The 20,557-nt window shown below is 54.9% G+C and overlaps 8 protein-coding genes across 8 annotated transcripts; 5 read left to right on the forward strand and 3 right to left on the reverse strand. All coding sequences in view use genetic code 12, as the record gives it.

Moving 5' to 3' along the window:
• Positions 1-544: 544 nt before the first annotated feature.
• Positions 545-1,585, forward strand: RAD51 (recombinase; the record flags this gene model as incomplete). The annotated part of the gene is made up of 1 exon (XM_034158483.1): positions 545-1,585. One exon carries the CDS (start codon positions 545-547, stop codon positions 1,583-1,585), a length of 1,041 nt encoding a protein of 346 aa, XP_034009724.1.
• A 1,045-nt stretch (positions 1,586-2,630) lies between these two features.
• Positions 2,631-5,270, forward strand: SEF1 (Sef1p; the record flags this gene model as incomplete). The annotated part of the gene is made up of 1 exon (XM_034158484.1): positions 2,631-5,270. The coding sequence occupies one exon, from the start codon at positions 2,631-2,633 to the stop codon at positions 5,268-5,270; it is 2,640 nt and encodes an 879-aa protein (XP_034009725.1).
• A 963-nt stretch (positions 5,271-6,233) lies between these two features.
• Positions 6,234-7,226, forward strand: DIURU_005497 (elongation of very long chain fatty acids protein; the record flags this gene model as incomplete). The annotated part of the gene is made up of 1 exon (XM_034158485.1): positions 6,234-7,226. One exon carries the CDS (start codon positions 6,234-6,236, stop codon positions 7,224-7,226), a length of 993 nt encoding a protein of 330 aa, XP_034009726.1.
• Positions 7,227-9,209: 1,983 nt separating this feature from the next.
• Positions 9,210-10,070, forward strand: STP4 (Stp4p; the record flags this gene model as incomplete). The annotated part of the gene is made up of 1 exon (XM_034158486.1): positions 9,210-10,070. The coding sequence occupies one exon, from the start codon at positions 9,210-9,212 to the stop codon at positions 10,068-10,070; it is 861 nt and encodes a 286-aa protein (XP_034009727.1).
• Positions 10,071-12,949: 2,879 nt separating this feature from the next.
• Positions 12,950-14,944, reverse strand: HRK1 (putative serine/threonine protein kinase; the record flags this gene model as incomplete). The annotated part of the gene is made up of 1 exon (XM_034158487.1): positions 12,950-14,944. The coding sequence occupies one exon, from the start codon at positions 14,942-14,944 to the stop codon at positions 12,950-12,952; it is 1,995 nt and encodes a 664-aa protein (XP_034009728.1).
• An 824-nt stretch (positions 14,945-15,768) lies between these two features.
• Positions 15,769-16,308, reverse strand: DIURU_005500 (ubiquinone-binding protein; the record flags this gene model as incomplete). Its single annotated transcript, XM_034158490.1, has 1 exon — positions 15,769-16,308. One exon carries the CDS (start codon positions 16,306-16,308, stop codon positions 15,769-15,771), a length of 540 nt encoding a protein of 179 aa, XP_034009729.1.
• A 126-nt stretch (positions 16,309-16,434) lies between these two features.
• On the reverse strand, positions 16,435-16,864 carry RPS25B (40S ribosomal protein eS25; the record flags this gene model as incomplete). The annotated part of the gene is made up of 2 exons (XM_034158491.1): positions 16,435-16,721; positions 16,828-16,864. 2 exons carry the CDS (start codon positions 16,862-16,864, stop codon positions 16,435-16,437), a joined length of 324 nt encoding a protein of 107 aa, XP_034009730.1.
• A 733-nt stretch (positions 16,865-17,597) lies between these two features.
• Positions 17,598-20,090, forward strand: DIURU_005502 (nucleoporin; the record flags this gene model as incomplete). The annotated part of the gene is made up of 1 exon (XM_034158492.1): positions 17,598-20,090. The coding sequence occupies one exon, from the start codon at positions 17,598-17,600 to the stop codon at positions 20,088-20,090; it is 2,493 nt and encodes an 830-aa protein (XP_034009731.1).
• Positions 20,091-20,557: the final 467 nt, after the last annotated feature.

Genomic DNA, 20,557 nt, shown 5'->3' on the forward strand with positions numbered 1-20,557 from the left:
CTGCCGGTGACGATTTTGTGAACCGTTGTCGTGGGGGAGAAACGTCCGGCATTTTGTAGGGCGAAGAGGGTGTGGAATGATGACGTCATCGGCTTCCACCACCGCTACCAGAGTTTCCGCGCTGAGAACTTAGGTCTATGGCAGTCGCAGTGCTAACTCAGCAACCATACCAGCAATAAAAAGCAAAACTAGGTTAGAGTTGAGCATCAAAAGGTGACCATCATCCTGTATAGATCCCAATGATGCACACTAGAGAAAGTCACTCATATTCAACCAGTGAGATTCGAACTACCATCATCCTCAATATTCATCAAACATATCCTATGTTAAGTGGAAATCAGCTTCAAATTTACAAAAAGTGAAAAATCTAGCCAAATCGAAGCTGACAAATTTCAACTTTCATAGTCAAACCATCGTTTCTTCTGCCTCGGAATTCCTCGTCTAAGCCCCCATCACTGGGTCATTCCCGCTGTTTTTCTCTCCACAACGCGCGACACGTCTGAATTTATTTCTACCTACTAGCCACTACTACTGCCAACTGACAATGACTGAAGAGCCCGTACCCCAACCCCTGTACGCTGCTGACGACGCTGAAGACGTCCAGGTGGGTCCCACCTTGATCGAGAGCCTTGAAGGCAACGGCATCTCTGCCGGGGACATCAAAAAGTTACGCGCTGAAGGCTACAACACGGTCGAGCTGATCGCCTACACCCCCAAAAAGCACTTGATCACCGTCAAGGGAATCTCCGAAGCTAAAGCAGACAAGATCGCCGCTGAAGCCGCCAAGCTTGTGCCCTTGGGTTTCACTACTGCCTCCGAGTTCCACCTGCGGCGACTGGAGCTCATCTGTCTTACTACTGGCTCCAAGCAGTTGGACACGTTGCTTGGCGGTGGTATCGAGACCGGTTCCATCACCGAGATCTTTGGTGAGTTCAGAACCGGTAAATCGCAGATCTGCCACACGTTGGCGGTGACGTGCCAGCTCCCCGTCGATATGGGTGGCGGCGAAGGCAAGTGCTTATACATCGATACTGAAGGTACCTTCCGTCCCAACCGGTTAGTGCTGATTGCTGAACGTTACGGGCTTGACCCCAACGACTGTCTTGACAACGTGGCCTACGCCCGTGCCTACAACGCCGAACACCAGCTTAACTTGCTTAACTTGGCGGCCCAGATGATGGCGGAGCTGCGGTTTTCGCTTCTTGTCGTCGACTCGATCATGTCGCTTTACCGTACCGACTACGCTGGGCGTGGTGAGCTTTCTGCCCGGCAAATGAGCGTCGCCAAGTACATGCGGTACCTCCAGCGGTTAGCCGACGAGTTCGGCATCGCCGTGGTGATCACCAACCAGGTGGTGTCCCAAGTCGACGGGATGAGTAACATGTACAACCCAGACCCGAAGAAGCCCATTGGCGGTAACATCCTTGCCCACGCGCTGACGACGCGGTTGTCGCTCCGTAAGGGGCGGGCGGAGACGAGAATCTGCAAGATCTACGACTCGCCGTGCTTGCCAGAGGCCGACTGCGTGTTTGCCATCTATGAAGATGGTATTGGCGACCCCAGACAAGAAGACGAGGAGGCCTAAGTCACTCCCACTACCACCACCACCACCACCTCTCCACCAACTGCAAGAGGCATATGAGCTACGAAAAATTTTAATAATACCACATTTACCACCACCACCACGATATTCAGTGTATAGTCATCTTTAATTTGTTTGTTTTTCAATTGAAAGAATCACTTGCCACCCAAGGGTCTCGCTTAATCCCGTCATTTCAACCGCTGGATCGATGGGTGCCAGTAAGCGACCGTTCGCACATTACCGGGGTATGAGGGGCAAAAGAAAAATACTTGCATCAACATCACATCACGTGACACATACCAAGCACATAGCATTTTTTTTTTTTTGGGGGGGTGGTTAAAGGCGAACAAAAACACCCGTATCCGGGGTCACAAAGCACTAGGGATACCGTCACGGGGTTTTTGTGTCCGCCCCCCCCGCTAACGCAGTGTCTTTTCGGGGAATCTGCCCCCGTTACTGTGTGCCCAACACGCCACAAGGGCGAAATGCCAAGACGAAAACAGTAGGTGTCACAGAGATGAGGTCAATGGCAGGAATACTACTTTAAAATGGTTTATGTAAGCGTCAACGGCTCAGAATTACTCTAGTTACTTTAGAACAAACATCGAAAAATTTACGGGACCTATAACCCCGAGGTTAATTCCTTCTCAGAGCACGGCAAAGCTTTCGGTGCCGTGTGGATGCCGGGTGGGTGCAGCTGGTAAATGCCGCGCTTCGAATGTTCATCAATTGTGTGCAGGGACGGGCATCTAGTTTGTTAAAAAAATACCCTAACAGGGAGGAGCATCGACCACAGGTGATGGATTAGATAACAGCCTCACCTTTGTTTTTACGGTTTAAAAAGTGGTCAATCGTCGATGGTTGCTGTATGTTTGGGTTAGGAAACACGGAGTTACCCGAGGCAGCCACCCACTTCCCCTGGCGCCATCCCTTGCCCCGTTTGTGGTCATCGGTAAATTATCAATTTGATCAGCATGCCTGTATGCAGGAGGGCGCACTCAAGACAAAACTTTTATTTGTCGGCCCCGATTAGCGTTAGCTTTAGGCCATGGACAAGACCAAAGTCAAAATCCTCCCCAAGCCGCTGCCGCAGCCGTTGGGCGGTATCCTGGGGGTGTCGTCGCCGGTGCCGTTATTGCCTGCCCTGGGAAAACGCAAACTGAGCTCGGCGTTGCCGCCACCACTTACCCCGATGTTGGCACTGCTGCCCCAACCACCAGCCAAACGCAGCCGAAAGCCACTGAATCTGGCCCCCATGGCTCAGCCACAACCGACGCTGCTAGAGGATAAGCTGGGCAAAGCCTCGGGCCACCGACCCGTCACTCTGTGCACTTTTTGCCGCCAACACAAGATCAAGTGCAACGCGCTGGAAACCATGCCCAACCCGTGTCAGCGGTGCGAGAAGATGGGTTTGAAGTGTGAGATTGACCCCCAGTTTCGTCCCAAGAAGGGACTGCAGATCCAGCTGCTCAAGACCGATGTTGACGAGTTGAAGCTTAAGATCGAAATGCTCACCAAAAACGAAACGCTATTAACGCAAGCGTTACAGCAACACAACGTCAACATGCTGATGCAGATGCCGATGTATTCTCAGCCGCTGATGTCGGCGTTGCTGCCACCGCAGGCGTCGCTACCTTATGTGGAACTGCTGCCGGCGTTTAACGACCTGATTGGCCATAATAACGGTCCCCAGCTCCACGGAGTGCTACAGGAGGGGCTGGATAACCTGCCGGCAACCAGTGCCACCCTGGGAGCACCGCTGGACACCCCTCAGAGACAGCTGGCGCCGCAATACCCCCAGCTCTCGGAGTATGTCCTTGGCGAGGTAACTTTGACTTCCGATAAAGCTAACGAGCTTCACGAACTGTTTATGACCAAGAACCTCCCGTTTTTGCCGATATTATCGCTGCGGCTGGCCAACGAGCTCTACCACAAGCTGCAGCTTCTCTTCTGGGTGGTGATGCTTACAGCGTCATTACTGGAGCCAGAGCCTACGCTATACATGCTGTTAGCGTCACTTATCAAACAGCTAGCGATTGAGACGTGCTGGATCCGTACACCGAGACTGACACACGTGATCCAGCTGCTCTTAATCCTCTCAATGTGGCCGCTACCAAACGAAAAAGTATTGGACGACTGCAGTTACCGGTTCATTGGACTTGCCAAGAACCTAGCGCTTCAGCTTGGTCTCCATCGTGGCGGTCGTTTCATCCAGGAGTTTACTCGTACTCAGGTCTCATTGGGCCCTGATGCCGACACCTGGCGGACACGGCTGTGGTTGGCGATCTTCTTTGCCGACCAGTTCTGGCTGCTGGTGCTTGGGCTTCCACCCAGCATCAATACCACCGACTACCTTTTGGAGAACGCTAGAGTCGACAAACACCTCCCCAAGGACTTCCGGTGTCTCATCTCGTTGCTGATCTTCCAGCTGAAGTTGATCAACGTGATGGGGGTGCTGGTGACGAGAGCAGACGGGTTGCTTGAGCCGCTGAATCGAGCAGCGCTGCTTGCGATTTTAGACCGAGAACTTGACCGGTTAAAGTTTAAATTGAACATCACCGAGGGGCTGGCGATCGAGATCTACCACTTATACATCAAACTCATGATTGCTTGCTTTGCCTTCTTGCCCGGTACTCCTATCGAGGACCAGGTGCGCTACGTGTCGCTGGCGTACCTACTGGCGACCCGTATCGTCACGTTAACGCTGAAGATGATCCTGACCCAGATCCTGTTGATTGAACTTCCCATTTACGTGCGCCAAGCGCTTGAGTACCTGGTGCTCATGTTATTTAAGCTCCACTTGCTGCGGTACTTGATCGATAAGTTCGTCGACCTGGCCCGCCAGCTGATCGTCACCGTACACAGATTACTCAGAAACACATTATCTTCGTGGAAGGACCTCAAAAACGATATCAGTCGTAACGCCAAGGTGTTGGAGAACTTGAATATCGTTCTCTACACCTATCCTGAGATCTTCTTGGCTGATAGCGACGACGATAACGAATCGATCATCACTCGGATGCGACTGCACCTCACAGCGCTGTTGTTCTACGACTTAGTGTGGTGCGTCCACGAAGCCAGGCGGCGTACGGTATTGGAGAAGGAAGGTAAACCGGTGCCTAAAGCCAAATGCGACCGCAAACTCGCGCCGTTGCCGTTCTACAATCAGATCACGAAGGACGACTTCAAGACGTTGATGACCACCACCCCGAACGGCACCACCATCACCACGTTGATCCCCACCGACCAGGCAATGACTCAGGCTCGAGTAAACGCTGAGGGTAACAACAAGCCGTTGGAGATCAACGGGATCCCCTTGGCCATGCTTGAAGCCACGGGGCTGATGCACGACGGCCACAAGGACGGCAACGGCACCCTCGCCACGCCTGTGCCGCAAATGGCCTCGGCGGCAGCAGCTGCAGCCGCACCTACACCGCCACCGCCAATTAAATCGGAAACGGACTGGGACGGGAACCAGCAGCAACAGCCGTTTGACCCCGCTCCCCCGCAGGCGCCGCTGGTGCTTGGGCCTGACGTCCAGGGCCTCCCGCTGATGGAGTACCCGGGGGTGGCCGACCAGATGGACAATTTTTTCCAGCAACAGCTGAACGGGTGGTTGGAGAACATGAGCCAGGAGGACGACTTTTTGGGGTGGTTCGACTTGAACTTGCTTCCGGAAAAGCAGTAGAAACCAGGGTGAGAGACGAGACGATGACATGTGCGACGAATGGTTATATAGATACACACCACCTGTAATGATTACGCGACTAACGAATACATGACATATGGTAAACATTGACGTTTACACGTCGCCGGTGGGTACTGCCTGTAAGCAGCGTCGGTGCGAGATTTACGTAGCCGACGACTACCAGGTAGAAAAAAGCGGTGACTAGTGAGCACCACCAGCGATGACTACGAGTCGGCTACCAGCCACAAAATCGGTAATAACCAGAGGAATTTTTCGAAAAAAACCTGATTTTGTGGTTTTTGTGATGTTTTGGGTTTCTTTGCTCTGCCACCGGTTGGCGGGGCTACTGTGATGAGATGATCATCACATTCACTATTATGTATTCTGTTGCGCCTGTCGGTGGCTGGGGTCTCCGGTGATTGCGAGATTTACGGGAGGCCGAGGTCCTGCGCGAGGCGTCTTCGCTGCTTCGTGATAGGCCGCCCGAGAGGCTAGTGAGGCTGCAGAGGGCGGTATTTGGGCAACTCGACGATAACGAGTTGTCGATTTGATAATTTGTAGGGGTGGCCACTGGATTTGAGCAAGGTTAATACAGACACGTGTCGAGGGGGCGGGGCCGGCGGCGGCGGGCTTGCGATGAGGTCGCTGAGGTGTGGGGTAGGACAGGGTTCGGCGCGTGGTGGCTTAGGGACAGCAACGCGAGGAAGCTGTGGATCCTAAAGTGTAGCAGAGTAGGTAGAGGTAAAGGAAGTCATCTCCAGCTATAGGGGGCAAGTGTTACGAGTTTGTTGGGTTTTTCTGCCGATCATTTCTGCCAGCATCTCAACCCCTATAGTTGCCGCGGGAAGCAGTGAAGGCCACGTCGCGACGCGCGCCACGGGGAAAATCACGTGCCTGACAGCGGTGAAATTTTTTTTTTATAAAAGCAAACTCACGCCCAGGCTCTACCATAACAAACCACCGATGTTCGACGCGTTCCAGTCCCACCCGCTTGTGGACGTGACCTTCCCCCCGACGTTGGACCGGCCGTTTGGGCTCCACTTGTGGCCGATCTTCTCCTACTGCTTCGAGAAGGTCGTGGGCTACCCTGCCGAGGACTTTGAGTGGATCCACAACAAGACGTTTTTGGCCAACGGCTACCAGGCCGTCGGCGTCATCGTGGTGTACTACATCATCATCTTCGGCGGGCGTGCCTTGATCAACGCCCTCAACATGCCCGCGCTCAAGCTCAACGGGCCCTTCCAGTTGCACAACATCTTCTTGACGGTGGCGCTGTTGGTGTTGTTGTTGCTCTGTGTCGAGCAGTTGGTGCCGATGGTGGCGCGCCGCGGCATCTTCTACGCCATCTGCGACAAGGGCGCCTTCACCCAGAAGTTGGTGACGTTGTACTACCTTAACTACCTCACCAAGTACATCGAGCTCATCGACACCGTGTTCCTCATCTTGAAGAAGAAGAAGTTGTTGTTTTTGCACGTGTACCACCACGGGGCCACCGCGCTTCTCTGCTACACCCAGTTGTCGGGTAAGACGTCGGTGGAATGGGTGCCCATCACCCTCAACTTGTGGGTGCACGTCGTCATGTACTGGTACTACTTCCTCTCCGCCCGCGGCATCAAGGTGTGGTGGAAGGAATGGGTGACCCGCTTCCAGATCATCCAGTTCTTGATCGACTTGGTGTTTGTCTACTTTGCCACCTACACCCACTACGCCTACTTCTACTTCCCCTGGTTGCCCAACCACGGCGACTGCTACGGTACCCCCGCCGCCGCCGCCTACGGGTACTTGATCTTGACCTCGTACCTCATCTTGTTCATCTCGTTCTACATCAAGGTGTACCGCTCCAAGGGCACCAAGGGCAAGAAGGCCGTCGCCAACGCCGCTGCCAACGACGCGTCGTCGGCGACCGCCACCGGCGCCGCCGCCGGCCACAGCCACGTTAAACTGAGAAAGGCTTAGTTCATATAGACAGTGACATATACCAGTTTAAACTTAATACACATCCTGATAGCCTGTGTGTCCTCATTGTGTGTAGCCACCATAGAATTTCCACGATCGCGCTCGGAAGCGTCGGCGGGCCGAGTGCCGAACTCAGCTCCGTCGTATAAACCCGGTCGCGAATATTAGGAGTGACCACGACTAGGTTACCCCTATCCCGGGCGACATGGCTGGACGATATGTTCCGTAGTTGTTCCGTGATCGCTGCACGCGAGATAGGGGCACCGCTGGCCGTGGTTTGTCACTGGGGATGACCCGTATTTACGGTTGCGGATAGGCGAGGTGCCGGGGGTGTGAGGCTAATGGTGGGGCTAGGCCTTTTCCGTGCCAGGATCGTCGGTGCACGCACGCCAGTGCACCCAGAAAATGTGCGCACGGCAGTTAACGTCACCGGTAGTGAGACAGCGAGGAAATTGATCCACCACGCGAGCTTTTTTTCTTTTTAGTGAAATGGCGATAGTAATAGGCCACAATAGCCATGGGTCCCCACCGTCTACCACCCCCAGTTTAGACCGGTGTCTGTTTGTGGAGTCCACCCCCAGGGTGCGTTGTTGCGGTATTTACCTTCGTCGCTGCGTCGCCACGGTCGCGAGTGCGACAAATCGCACTGGCCCCAGCAACACTAGGCAACGGGCAAAAGGCCTCAGAGCAAACGCGGGCGGCGGCGGCGTTTGCCACGGTCGAGCGACGGAGACCGCTGGGGTAGTGAAAGTAATAGGGAGTTAATAAGCCACTAGCGGTGGCTTTGGTGGTGGTGGTGGTGCTAACTCCGGGGGATCAACTTACCTGGTTAGGTCGAATTCTGGGGGTGAGCACGGTAGCCGTGTGGAGACACACCACCGATCACTATCTGACGGACCGGCTGAACCCGTGGGGCAAGCGACACACCCCTCGAAAATAAACTTAGCGTTTCTGGACGTGGCCACTGCGTATACGGAGATACGCCCCAAAAGCGAACGGGCTACTATTGTCCTCGCTAGGTTTTGTGGCACGAATGTTTGCTCTGGCGGCATTTGGCGTTTTAGGCCCGTGTCAGCGGGGCGGGGGGTAGTCACTTGGGGATAATCCCCGGTTGTCTCCGCGCGAAAAGTCCGGGCCGCAAGCCGCCCGCAAAACGGCGATACCGTGGTAGGAAATCGTGGCCAATAGTCGAGGAAATTAGGCGTGGTGGGCCGGAGACACTCTGAAGGGAGGAGGGGGTGGTCTCCTGACGGTGCCGGCGACGGTAGCCTAGCATGGGTACAGCGCAGCTGGTCGCAGCGGCTTCTTCCGCTAACGTTTCCGTATATCCCTCACTTCACGTCGCTAATGGCGAGGCTGGCGCCGTCTGCGCCTTTCCCTAAAGCGGACAAGATGTCATGATGCAGCGCCAGGGCCAAAGGGTTGCCGCACCTGTCGCCGGAGGCCACGGAATCGCCCTGGAAGGCGCTGCGCCGGCCAGGGCTGGGCGCGCGCTGCGCTCAGCGCGCGGTGGGGCAGGGCGCCCGCTGAGTGGTGCCAAGAGACGGAACCCACGGTGGATGGGACGAATCCGGTCCGGAGAACCCCTGGTTAGGGCGCTTGCCCGGCAACTGAGACACAGTGTCGGATGGTGGGGGGCGATAGGGGTATGTGTCGGCAGCGGTAGACGGCTGCGGTAACCCTAAGCCTGGTCGCCACCCGCCATCGCCGCGGCGCTCGCGCCTGGTGGGGCAAGATTAATTATCGCGCAGCGTCCGGCGCTGGCAGACGGTTGGGGGTGTTTTTCCCCCCCCTCATCCACCTGGTATTCTGCGTGCATTGTCACTATGACGCACCGGTGTGCAGCCCTGGCGGCACGGCAATGCCGTCCGGATGGGGCGAGTTTCGGTTCCAGAGATTTTCCCGTTCCCGACCGAACCCCTATTCTCAGCGATGATTTATAAACTTCACCACCCCCGCCATCCACCGCCCACCGACCAAAAAATGTTGAACACGGTGCAACCCCATACCAACGTGCAGTTGCCGCTGATCCACCTGCTCTTAGAGTTCCCCACCCTGGCGGCGCTGGCGCCGGCGCCGGCGCCGTACCCGATGATGGCGCCGCCATTGGCGCCGCCGGTGGGCTACGCCCACCCCGTTCAGCTTCTGGCATACAACTTTGCCCCCACCCCGCAGTCGGTGCTGGTGCTGCCACGGCCCCTGCCCCCCCAGTTGAGACTGGAGCTGGTGCCCCACTTGGGGCAGCAGTTGCCGGCGCCCGGCGCGGCGCTGGCGATGCCGCCGGTGGTGGTGCACCACCACCAGCTGAGCGACGTCCTGGACGACGACGGGGCGGTGTCGCTGGCCGACGCGCTGCCGCTGCTGGCCAAGAAGCAATGGAAGCCACGCAAGAAGCGCCAGTGCCCCGAGTGCAAGTTGTTCTTCTCCAACTTGGCCACCCACAAGCTGACCCACTTGAAGCCGGCGCTGCGCCCGCACGTGTGCAAGTACTGCCAGCGCGGGTTTGCCCGCCCCAACGACTTGTTCCGCCACATCAAGTGCCACTGGAAGGAGATCGGCTCCGACAAGGGGCAATTCAAGTGTCCGTTTAAGCGCGCCGCCAACGAGGACGGCGAGGACCACTGCTGCCACAACACGGGGATCTTCCTGCGGTGCGACACTTTCAAGAACCACTTGAAGGCGATCCACTTCCAGTACCCCAACGGCACCAAAAAGGACCAGCGCACAAAAGTACCCGGCAAGTGCCGGATGTGCGGGGCGCACTTTGCCAACGTCGACGACTGGATGGTCAACCACATCGAGGCCAACAGCTGCTGCTACGCCAAGGTGAAGCAAGAGCTGTGATTGTCGGCCGCCGGCGCGCCACCTGGCAGAGGATATTGATTTTGGGATTATAACGGATACGAAGGTCACGACGAGCATATAGAGATTATGACCGCCCGCAATGGGCACTCAATAGATTAACGAAATGAACATGACACAACCAACACTGACTGTAACCATCGAATGTGAACATCCTAACCTTGGCCAGATTGGATTAGTGATTTTGTCTTGCCAGGTAGATCAACCTATGCTTGCTGATTGTTAAAAGCAGTCGCTAAACAATTACCCGTAGTAGTGCCTAATTGTGTTTTGTTCAGAGACTAAATGACACCCCACTGGTTAACGAGTGGAACGAGTGGAACGATGGGAACGATGAGCCGTCAACTAAATTTATACGTGGCTTGACCTCGGGTCTGCTTTGTTATGTTTTAAATTGATCACTATACGAGGTGCACCACCTGACGCTTGCCTTGGAGTTTTGTCTCAGAAAAACCTGTTTTGTAGCGATTACTAATTTGTTGGTTACGGTTTGTCGGTCGCCCGCATTTACACTCCATAATGAGGAATAGTTAATTTATTTTTCTTTTTCTGGCTGGCACCCCCTGCTCGACAGGCTAAGAGCTTATTAGCGATCAAGGGAGGGAGGGAAAAATGATCTCACCGTTTCTTTGACACTAGCGTCGGCGATAACTCTGGCGCCCCGAACCGAGCTCACTCCCCTATTCGCCCTGGTTACGAGCGCAAACGACACAGTTTGAGACTCAAACGATGACGACGAAGTAAACAATAGTGACCATCAAAATGCTGGCTCTGCGGAGATACGCCCCCGACCACCCACCCCTAAATGAACTCGACGATGACACCCTCACTTCCCGCCCTTACCGCCCTTTTGGTTGTGTCCCAACCCGCGAATCTCGCCCCGTCGATCGGCTCGGCTGGTGCGGCTACCGCGCGAAAAGGGAAAGCGGCCGAAACTTTAACAATCGACGATGAGTAAGCGCAAAAGCCGTGCCCCCCACGTCGCCAAGTACTCCGACCACATTTGGGGCCAAAAATTTTACGGTTAGCCAAACGCCAAATACCTGACGATGACGAGACAGGTGGAACACGTATCACCCGTCGCTCCATGATCTCCGCGAGGCGCTAATATGGGCGCGGCGCCCCCGGATCGAGCCAGTCCCGGCCGGGGATGGTTGCTGTGTAATTGCCTCATTCTGGTGCAGGTTACTAATGACAATGTCCCGACGAGGAAACTACACCGTGTCGGGCTAATCTGAGGTGAAACCAGGTGTCTCCTATTAATCGAACCAATGACTATTGAGGGGAGGGCCGCTCCCCGTTGGCGCCACTGTTGGTGTTTGGTTCTCGGGATTTTTTTTTGTTTTTCGTGGCGTTCGGGTATTTTTGGTGGCGCCCTGAACAAAAACGGCGCGGACTATCCCGCTAGCACGGGTGTCCACCTTGCAGATTGACAAGGCTGAGTGCATTGTCTGTGGGGATGTTGTCGCCGTGTCTTATCCGTCCGGTCCGAGCGCGTGATTTTTGTAGAGCCCACGCTGGAGCGGCTGCAGCCCCCCCGACGACAAAGCGACGTAAACTCACCACAATTTGCCACGATGAAACAGTCACCAACAGCGCCCTTCACGACCCAAACACCCCTGGGGATCACCACGATCAGCCGCGGGGGGCACGCGGCAATTTAGTCCCGATTGGAGATTTTTTCCGGGGGGCGCAAAGCCTCGCGAGCAGTTCTCGGGACGGCGGTGGTCTGGCGATACCCGCGCCCCGGGTTCGGATATGCCAAGCCAGCGCCAGTGGGCCTGGCGCGACCCTCGCTCGCGACTATAGCTCCGTTTGCTCCTAGCGACGAGTGGCTTTGGCGGCGCCAGTGGCGCCGGTGGCTTGGGATGGCTCTGGTATTACTCTACAACGTCGTCTCCCATTACCTGAGTTATATCGTTTAGGCGCTGGCGGCTATCGCGGCACCGGCGCCGCCATCGCCCGATTTGGCCATGACGGCGCGGCTAACACCGCTCGCGGCTGGTGCCAAGCTAACCCCGCCTGCTCGTCGCCTCGTCAACGGGCACACACACGCCAGACAGGCATAGCCCAAAGGGGCCACCCCACTCAAAATCCACCCAAAATAGAACACCCTTTACCAAACACCCCGCCACCTCCACCACGTGATATACACAATTAAACAGCTGCTAGGCATAGCCCTCAATTCTCCTTTTATCCTTAAACATTCGTGTAACCCGGATGGAACGGCATTCCCCTCCGAGAACTCCGCCTCATTTGCCACCTAAAATTCTAGACTACCGTAAAGACACCTGGCAAATACTAGAAAGCACCGTTACTACAGAAAGCATGGCCTGATGAAGTTCCTAAACACGACATCGCTGCTTACTCCTAATCAACTCACCTGACGACGCGTTTTCCCCATGTTGTACTCGTCAGCGATTGTCGTGGCCCAATTCGGTGGTAATGACAGTAATGTCTCAATTGTCTATCTTACCCCTATTGTACTCCAAATTTCCCTTAGACGATGTCGTTCGGGGGTGGCTAGCCGTGTGGCTTAATTCTACAGGGCACTGCAGAGGGGATCTCGTACCCCCAGTACCGATAGATTACGTAAGCGCTCTCATAAGCGCACTAAAGTGCAGGACAATAGCTTACCATAGCTCTCGCCTACCGCCACCGCCACTTCGGGAACGACCTCTACCGTGTGTATTTCCGTATTCATGGCTTTCTCTATGTGCCTCCTTCCCACCCCCACGACGGGTTCGGGTGAAATTAGTTTGTCTTTGCGAAATTAAGGCCATTACCGGCCGTGGAGGTATATGTGCGGCAAAAGCCTGGTGTGAGTCCGATCCGTTATCCGCCATAGTAAACCTCATTTTTCACTTCTTCTCCTCGGGCTCGCCCTCCAACACCACCGTGTGCTCGTGCGGCGGCGTGCCCTTGACCACCACCTCGTCGTCGTCGTCCACCCCCAGGCCGCGGTGCTTTAACGTACAGCAGTGGATCTCCGAGATCCACTCATCGGCAAAGATCTCCTCCATCAGCGCCCGGTTCTTCGGGTCGACCTGGAGCATCTTGTGGATGATCGGTCGCAGCGCGTGGGGCAAGAGCCGCATCAACCGGTAGGGCCCGTGGATCTGCTTGTGCGCGGTCTTCTTCTTGCTATCTTCGACCACGGGTTTGGGCGTAGGATCGCGGGCCCGTTCGGCTTCGTACTTCGCCTTCATCTCCTTCTTTTTCACCTCGAATTCTTCGAGTTTGACGTCGATATCCTTCAATTGCTCTTCGATCTCGCGTTCTTGCTCTTCGCTGAGCACCTCGGCGGTATCGAGGGTCTTATCCTGGCGGAGTAAGTCGAGTTCTGATGGTTCTTCGCCGGTTTTTGGTCGCGCGGTGGCGTCAGGGTTAGCGGCATCGGGCTCGGGAGTGGGCGTAGTCACTGCGGCGGTAGCTGCTGCCGCTGGAGGAGCTGGCTCTGTAGTAGTCGTAGTAGCATCAGCAGGTGCTAGCGGTGCTGCTTCAGGGTCACCACCAACTACTGGAGCGTCACCGCCGTCGGCGGCCAAGAGCTTCTTCTTCTTATTCAGCCGCACCACCATGTTCTTCAACTTGCGCTGCTGCAACAACAACTTGTGGCACTCGTTCAGCAAGTAGTAGTCGTGCCACAGGTCGTCGGGCATCTCATAGAGCATGAACAGGTTGTCCTTCTCTGCCAGGGGGATCTTCCACGGGAACCGTTTAAGCGTCATGCAGCAGTAGATGATGGCGACACTCCAGATGTCGACGGGCTGGGGGTTGTATGAGTTAGGCAGCCGCAACACCTCCGGGGCCAAGTACGGGTCCAGCCCGACGATCCCGTGGCAGGGATGGATCAGGTCCCGCCCGTACTGGTCGTAGGGGTACTTGAAGATTACCGCCAGACCAAAGTCGATGATCTTCAAGATGCCGTCCATGGTGATGACGCAATTGTCCAACTTTAAGTCGCGGTGGGCGAGCCCTAAATTGTGCAAGTAGCGCACCCCTTCCAATATTTGTTTGAGGCAGCAGTTAATCTCCTGGCGCAGCATTTTCCCCAGCATAACGACGCCGAAGAAGTCGATGGGCGCGTACTCCATGATCTCGAAGTAGCGGTTGTTTTCCTGGATGATGTCCAAGGTTTTGATGATGTTGGCGTGGCGCAACGTCAGCCCAATGCAGTATTCGGCGGTGCACTTACGCGTGTAGTCTTTGAGCAGCTCGGTGGACCGGCGGGGGCGGAACTCTTTGACGGCGAACGTCTTAGCGTCCAGCGGCCGCGTGATCAACTTGACCAGCCCTCCGGCCCCCAGCCCCAATTCTTTGCCGATTTTGCCGTACTTCTTGACGTATGGCAGGTTGTCGTCGTTGAACGGATCCTTGATGTGCAGCTGCAAGTGCAGTTGCAGGGCGTTGTGGAGCAATTGGGTCAGCGTCTGGTTGATCAACGTCGCCAACAGCGTCAGCAGCTGGTTGGGCGGGATCGGCGGCGGCAGCAGGTACTGCGGCAGCACTTCTCGGCGCCCTGAACTAAATTTAGGCGTCTTATTGAAAAACCGCTTTATCTCCAGCATGCTATTGGTCTTGCTAACCTCGGCGGGGCGGGTGTCGGCCTGGTGCGCCACGGGGGCGACCTTGGGGGAGCCGACACGGGCATGGGGGTCGCTCAGGTTGGTAAGAGTGGGCAGGGCCAACAGCTCTTGCAGCTCGTGCTTGCCGATGTGAAACCCGAGAAACTTTTTCGACGGGTTGCTTTGCAGCGGGGCCAGCGCCTGGGGGTGGATCTGCGGGTGGTCGTGGTCGTCCTTGTCGTGCTTCCCAAAATGGCTGAAGAGTTTGAGCTTATGTTTGTCGGGCATGGCTCATAGGGCAGGGCCAGAAGTCGTGGGCTAGCGGCGGGCGACGGTGGTGGGTAAAGGGTAAGGTTTCGCGCTACAAATTCCGCGGTGTTTCTATTGGGCATGGCCGCACAGCAACTTAGGTAGGGTTTGGCGGAGACTAGATGAGGCTTTTCCGTTAATTACTTATGTAGAATAATAATTTTTGATGTTTTTTGTCATTGTTTGTGGTAAATAGTGGGTTTACGTCGTAATTTGCGGGTAATCTTGTGGGGGGTGGCCCTCGGAGGTAGGGCCATAGCCTCACTGGGAGGGGGTCCGCGAACGACGGCTACGAGACAGTTAGAGGCATTATCGGGAGTATAAAAAAAGAAGACTCTGAATGTGAATATAATTGATGAATAACTACCACAATGTTGCAAGTGAATGGGGGTGAGTGGCGCTGGATAGTCGCCCCTTCAGCCTCACCGGGAGTGGCACGCACCCATTCTTCCGAGCCAATATTAATGCCACAGCTATATAACACAAAAGGGTCCCAAAACAGTGTCTTATCGTTTTGTACACATGGGGCTACCAATAAGAGATGTGGGAGATAAAAACATCATTGACTGACACCGTATTTAATTCGTCGTGACTAAATCACATTAGTTGTTGATTTAGGTGCGCCGTTTCTTTCCCGTTTATCACTCAAAGTCACGGGGACACCACCGGCCCCGTCGGAGTTAGCCCCCACTAGGGTAAACACAGTTAGACAGCGTTAGACAGAGTTGGATGGTGAAAATTGAGGCAATGGAAGTAGTAATCGTTAATTCTATGTTGGTTCTATGTACACATCTATATAAAGTCTATTTTTGTTGGTTAGTTTCGCCTTCGGCTACGGGGTTTGGCGTCGCCTTTACCCGGTCTTCGAACGCCCTAATCATGATCTGAGTCACCTGGTCACTGAACATCAGACTCACCGCGTTATACATCGGGTTTTTGAATTTGTATTTCAAGTTGAGGTCGACTTTCGTCATATGAGGCCCCATCGGCGTGAATTGCCACTTAGTATACAACTCGTCGAATAGCGCCGTCGTCATCAGCTGAGCCACCACCAGCTGGCCGGGGACACACTCGAGCTGGCACACAAACCGCTCCTCAAACTGCTGCCAGCCGATGCGGAGGCCGCCCTCGGTGGGGACGCCTTCGTTCGTGCGCTGGTTGATGAACGAGTCCTCGACAAACGGAATGAACTGGCGGTACTCGTCGACGGCCAGCACCACCCGGTACACGTGCTGGTGACTACCCTGGATCACACGCAGCACCGAGTGGGTCTGGGGCTCCAGCAGCGCCAACAGGGGCAACTTGGGCAACAGAAACAACCTCCGCCGGGCGACCACGAGCATCGGAGAGTGAGCGCAATAAGCTTGATGTTCTGACCCGTGTCACTGCCAAAACTGCACAAAGCCGTTAAATGTTGAAAACTACAAATGGATTCGTTCGTATTACGTGTATTGCTATTGGTACAGAATTTACTCGGCTCTGGTGTAGACAACTTGCTTCGAGGACTTGACGACGGGGGTGATGATGCCTTCGTCTTCCAATTGTCTGAGAGCAACTCTGGCCATCGAACCACCGATCTTAAGTCTGTCGACGAGGACCGACACCGACACGAACTTGAAGGTGGGCACTTCCTTCATGATTCTGTCGTACTTTTCCTGGTCGAGCACAACCAAGTGTTGGGCCTTGTCCTTGACCTTACCCTTGTTCCACTTCTTCTTACCCTTCTTACCACCAGCCAAAGCGGCAGCAGCTAACACTGTTAGTATACCGATCAAATTGAATGAATTAGGAAATAGCCTTTTGTAATGACAATAGGCGTTCTCCCATGGACTGAAACGCCACCTGAAACGAAGCTCACATACCCTTAGCGGCCTTGGTTTGTTGGATCTTAGGCGCCATCTTTACTGTACAAACAAAATCTCTGGCGAGCTGGTGATGAAAAAATTGCACCCCCCGCCCGCGGCCAGGCGCGAGTCGCACGTCACGTGGGTCACGTGCGATAGGGTTACACCCCTCAATTTATACCAAACTAAATTGCCATTCTTCAACCACCATAATCAAATCAAACAATCTATCGTTCATGGTTAATTTCTTTTATTTCATTTATGGTGGTGATCAATTGGTGTGGGTGTGAGCATGGTTGACATTTACTACCCTCACTACCCTCTCTAACTCACGACCTCACTCATCTCCTTGATGAGGATAAGCATAACGACTTACAACAGCCTTTGACGCCAATGCTTTAAAATTACACTTTGCTCTTTAGAAACTTAAACCTTGCTTCATTCTCTGCTTGCAAACCAAGATCGATCTAAGGTTATGGTTCGATAGTCAGGGAATCACTTCTTGTGAGGGCACATAAATCACCTACGTCGAACCCGTGCCATTCAAGATGTAAACTAGCCACATTAACTATTCTCTCACGCGACTTGTTTACGATAATTCGAAGTTTGTGGCTCAAGTTTAAACCACTATTATTAGCTTCGCCATTTGGATGTTGCTGATATAACCGCTGACTCAGCCATCAGTGCGCACCGGCGCCATCCTATCCCACACGCTTCGCAACGCTAACCCGCCCAGCCAGCGATAGTCCCCCATCCTCACCTTCCCCGCCGTTTTTCTTGCTATAAGCATGGCTAAAAGAGGAGCTGACTTCCAGATCACCAAGGACGGGCCGGGGCGCCTCGACAGCGACTCCGACGAGCCGGGCAATGGGCCCAAGCTCGCGCTGGCGGAGGTGATGGCCCAGCGCAAGATCGCCCGCCCCCGGCGCCGTCTCGGCGGCGTCCCCACCGCCGCCCCCGGTAACGCCGCTACTGGCGCTGCTACTAGCGCCGATAAGAAGAACCAGTTATACGCCCTCAACTCTCAGTTCATCAAGGCGCTTACGCTGGCGCACTCTACGGATAAAGTGCTGGACTTTAGCCAGGCGTGCTCGCTGTATCTTCGCTATTTCAATGAGAAGGGGTTTCTGAGTTTGTTTGACGGGAGCCTGGCGTCGCCAGTAGCGACTGCTTCAGCGCCGTCAGCGGCGCCATCAGCGCCGGCGTCGCTGTTTGCGCCCTCAGCGCCATTCTCGAATAGCGCCGGCGCCAGCGCTAGCGCCCTGACCAAGGCTAATGACGAGAAGCCGAACCCGTTTGCGTCGCTTAAAAAGCATACCGACACCAGCGCCTCGTCGCTGCCGGCGCCCGCTTTCCCTTCCACCACCACCACTACCAAACTGAGCGACGACAAGCCTAACCCTTTCGCCTCGCTCAAAAAGCACACCGACAGCGGTAGCGCCACCCCCTCGGTGCCGTCGCTGGCGTTCTCGTTTAGCGCCACCACTAAGCCCAAGATTGACGCCAAACCCGCCACCCCCACCACTACCGCCACTCCTCTGTTCGGTGGTTCTACCGCTGCCGCCGGCGCCAATGCGCTGGCGCTGACACCGTCGCTGGCGTTCTCCTTCGGGTCAGCGCAACTGGCGCCTAAGCTTGCTGAACAACCAGCGCAACCAACCTCTAAGCCGGCGGCACTGGACGACGTGATCAACCTCGACACCGATAGCGACAACGACGACGATGATAAGAAGGACGAAGGGAAGACGGAAGTGAAAGGGCCCACGTTTACTTTGCTGACTGTCCCCACCAAGAAGCGCACGGCGTTTGAGTTTGGCCGCCAACCGAAGCCTAAGGATAGCGACGACTCTGAGTCCGATGTCGAACTTACGGGGCCCACGTTCCAGTTTAACGCTCAGGGCGCCAAGCAAACGAAACCGGTGTTCTCGTTAGCTAAGACTGACGATAAGGCCGAAACTAAGTCCGAGACTAAGTCCGATGATAAGCCCGCTGACCAGGCGCCTAAACTGTTCTCGTTTGGCTCCACTGCCAACAACAACAACAACAACAACAACAACAACAACAACAGTGACGCGGCTAAGCCTCTGTTCAGCTTTGGTGGCGCCAGTAAGGATGCTACTAAGGAAGCAGCCAAGCCTCTGTTTAGCTTCGGTAACGCTTCTACTACCACTGACGATAAGGCTAACGACACCGCTAAACCGTTCACTTTCGGCGGTGCCACTAACGACAAGGCTAACGATACTGCCAAGCTGTTTACGTTCGGGTCGTCGGCGTCCACTACCGATAAGCTGGCCACTACCACGCCTCTGTTCTCTTTCGGCGCTACCACTTCCACCACTAACGCTAAAGATGACGGCGCCACTGCTCCGGCTGCGCCTCTGTTTAGCTTTGGCACTTCTTTCCAAAAGAAGGATGCCGTTGAAGCCGTTAAACCGACGTTCTCCTTTGGCTCCTCTGGCAATGACAACAAGCCGGTATCGGCGTTTGGTACTACTACCACGGAGAAGCCGGCTGAGACCTCGGAAAAGCCGACGCTGGCGTTCTCGTTTGGCAAACCCGCCGACACCAACGACACCAACGACACCACTACCAAACCGACCACGTTCCTGTTTGGTAAGCCCGCTGACAACAACAGCAACAGCAGCAATAACACGACTCCCGCCTTCCTGTTTGGTAAACCCGCTGAGCAGAAGCTGGGGGCTCCCGCGTTCTCCTTCAGCAGTGCGCCGGCATTCGGCAACAACCTGGGCTCAGACAAGCCGCTGGCGTTCCTGTTTTCCTTCAACAAGCCAGCGAAGCCTGCTGCTGCCGCTGCTGCTGGCTCCACTTCCACTTCTGGTGGCGGTGACAACAACGAAGAAAAAGTGGAAGACGCTGATCTGACGGCGACTTTCACCCCCGTGGTCAAGCTCAGCGAGAAAGTGGAGCCGATCACCGGCGACGAGAACGAGGACGTCGTCCACACGGCGCGGGTGAAGCTCTTTGAGCTCGTCACTGACGACAACAATAAGCACTACGAACCCAAAGGTTTGGGCGACTTGAAGGTGTTGAAAGACAAGGACACGGGCAAGAGCCGGGTGGTGGTGCGCTCCGAGGGCGGCAACCGGGTGTTGCTCAACGCGCGGATCCAGAAGAGCATCACCTACTCCGTCCAGTCTAAGGTGATGGTGCTGGTGCCCACGGTGGAGGCCAAGGACAAAGTGGTGATTTACGGTGTCCGTGTCAAGACGGAGGAGATGGCGAACGAGTTGTTAGCGGCGCTCAACCAGGCCAAGAGTTGAGCGAGATGTGAGTAACAGTGTAGCATTATATGGATCTAAGAGTACAATTACGAATAAGCCCAGCATGGTAGATGTTTCCCTCGATGAGTGGTATCGTCCGAGCATGTTAGTTGTATCCTTGTGTAATTTATTTCAATTGAAGCGAGTATTCTGAAAGTTTTTTTATCTGATCAATGTCTTACTTTTGGAAAATAGTTATTCCGATCCGGACGGTCGCGGGGATGACGGCACGTGGTTAAACCGAGAACTATGGAGACAGGGTATGAAAAGTCCTTGAAGAAGTGATTGATATAACCGACGACGTTAGTGGTGGTTTACGATTACGTAATAAGGCCACCCCGGGTGTACGGCTTGGTTAACCCCCATTTCTGCAATACTTTTTACCACTTTTCAGGGTCGGGCCGGTGCTTCGTTCATCGCAGCCAAATCCCTCACTGCGTGACCCGGGGAAACCGCATCGCTAAACA

Source organism: Diutina rugosa (genome assembly GCF_008704595.1).
Source record: "Diutina rugosa strain CBS 613 chromosome Unknown scaffold9_size288278, whole genome shotgun sequence".
Lineage (NCBI taxonomy): Eukaryota > Fungi > Ascomycota > Pichiomycetes > Serinales > Debaryomycetaceae > Diutina > Diutina rugosa.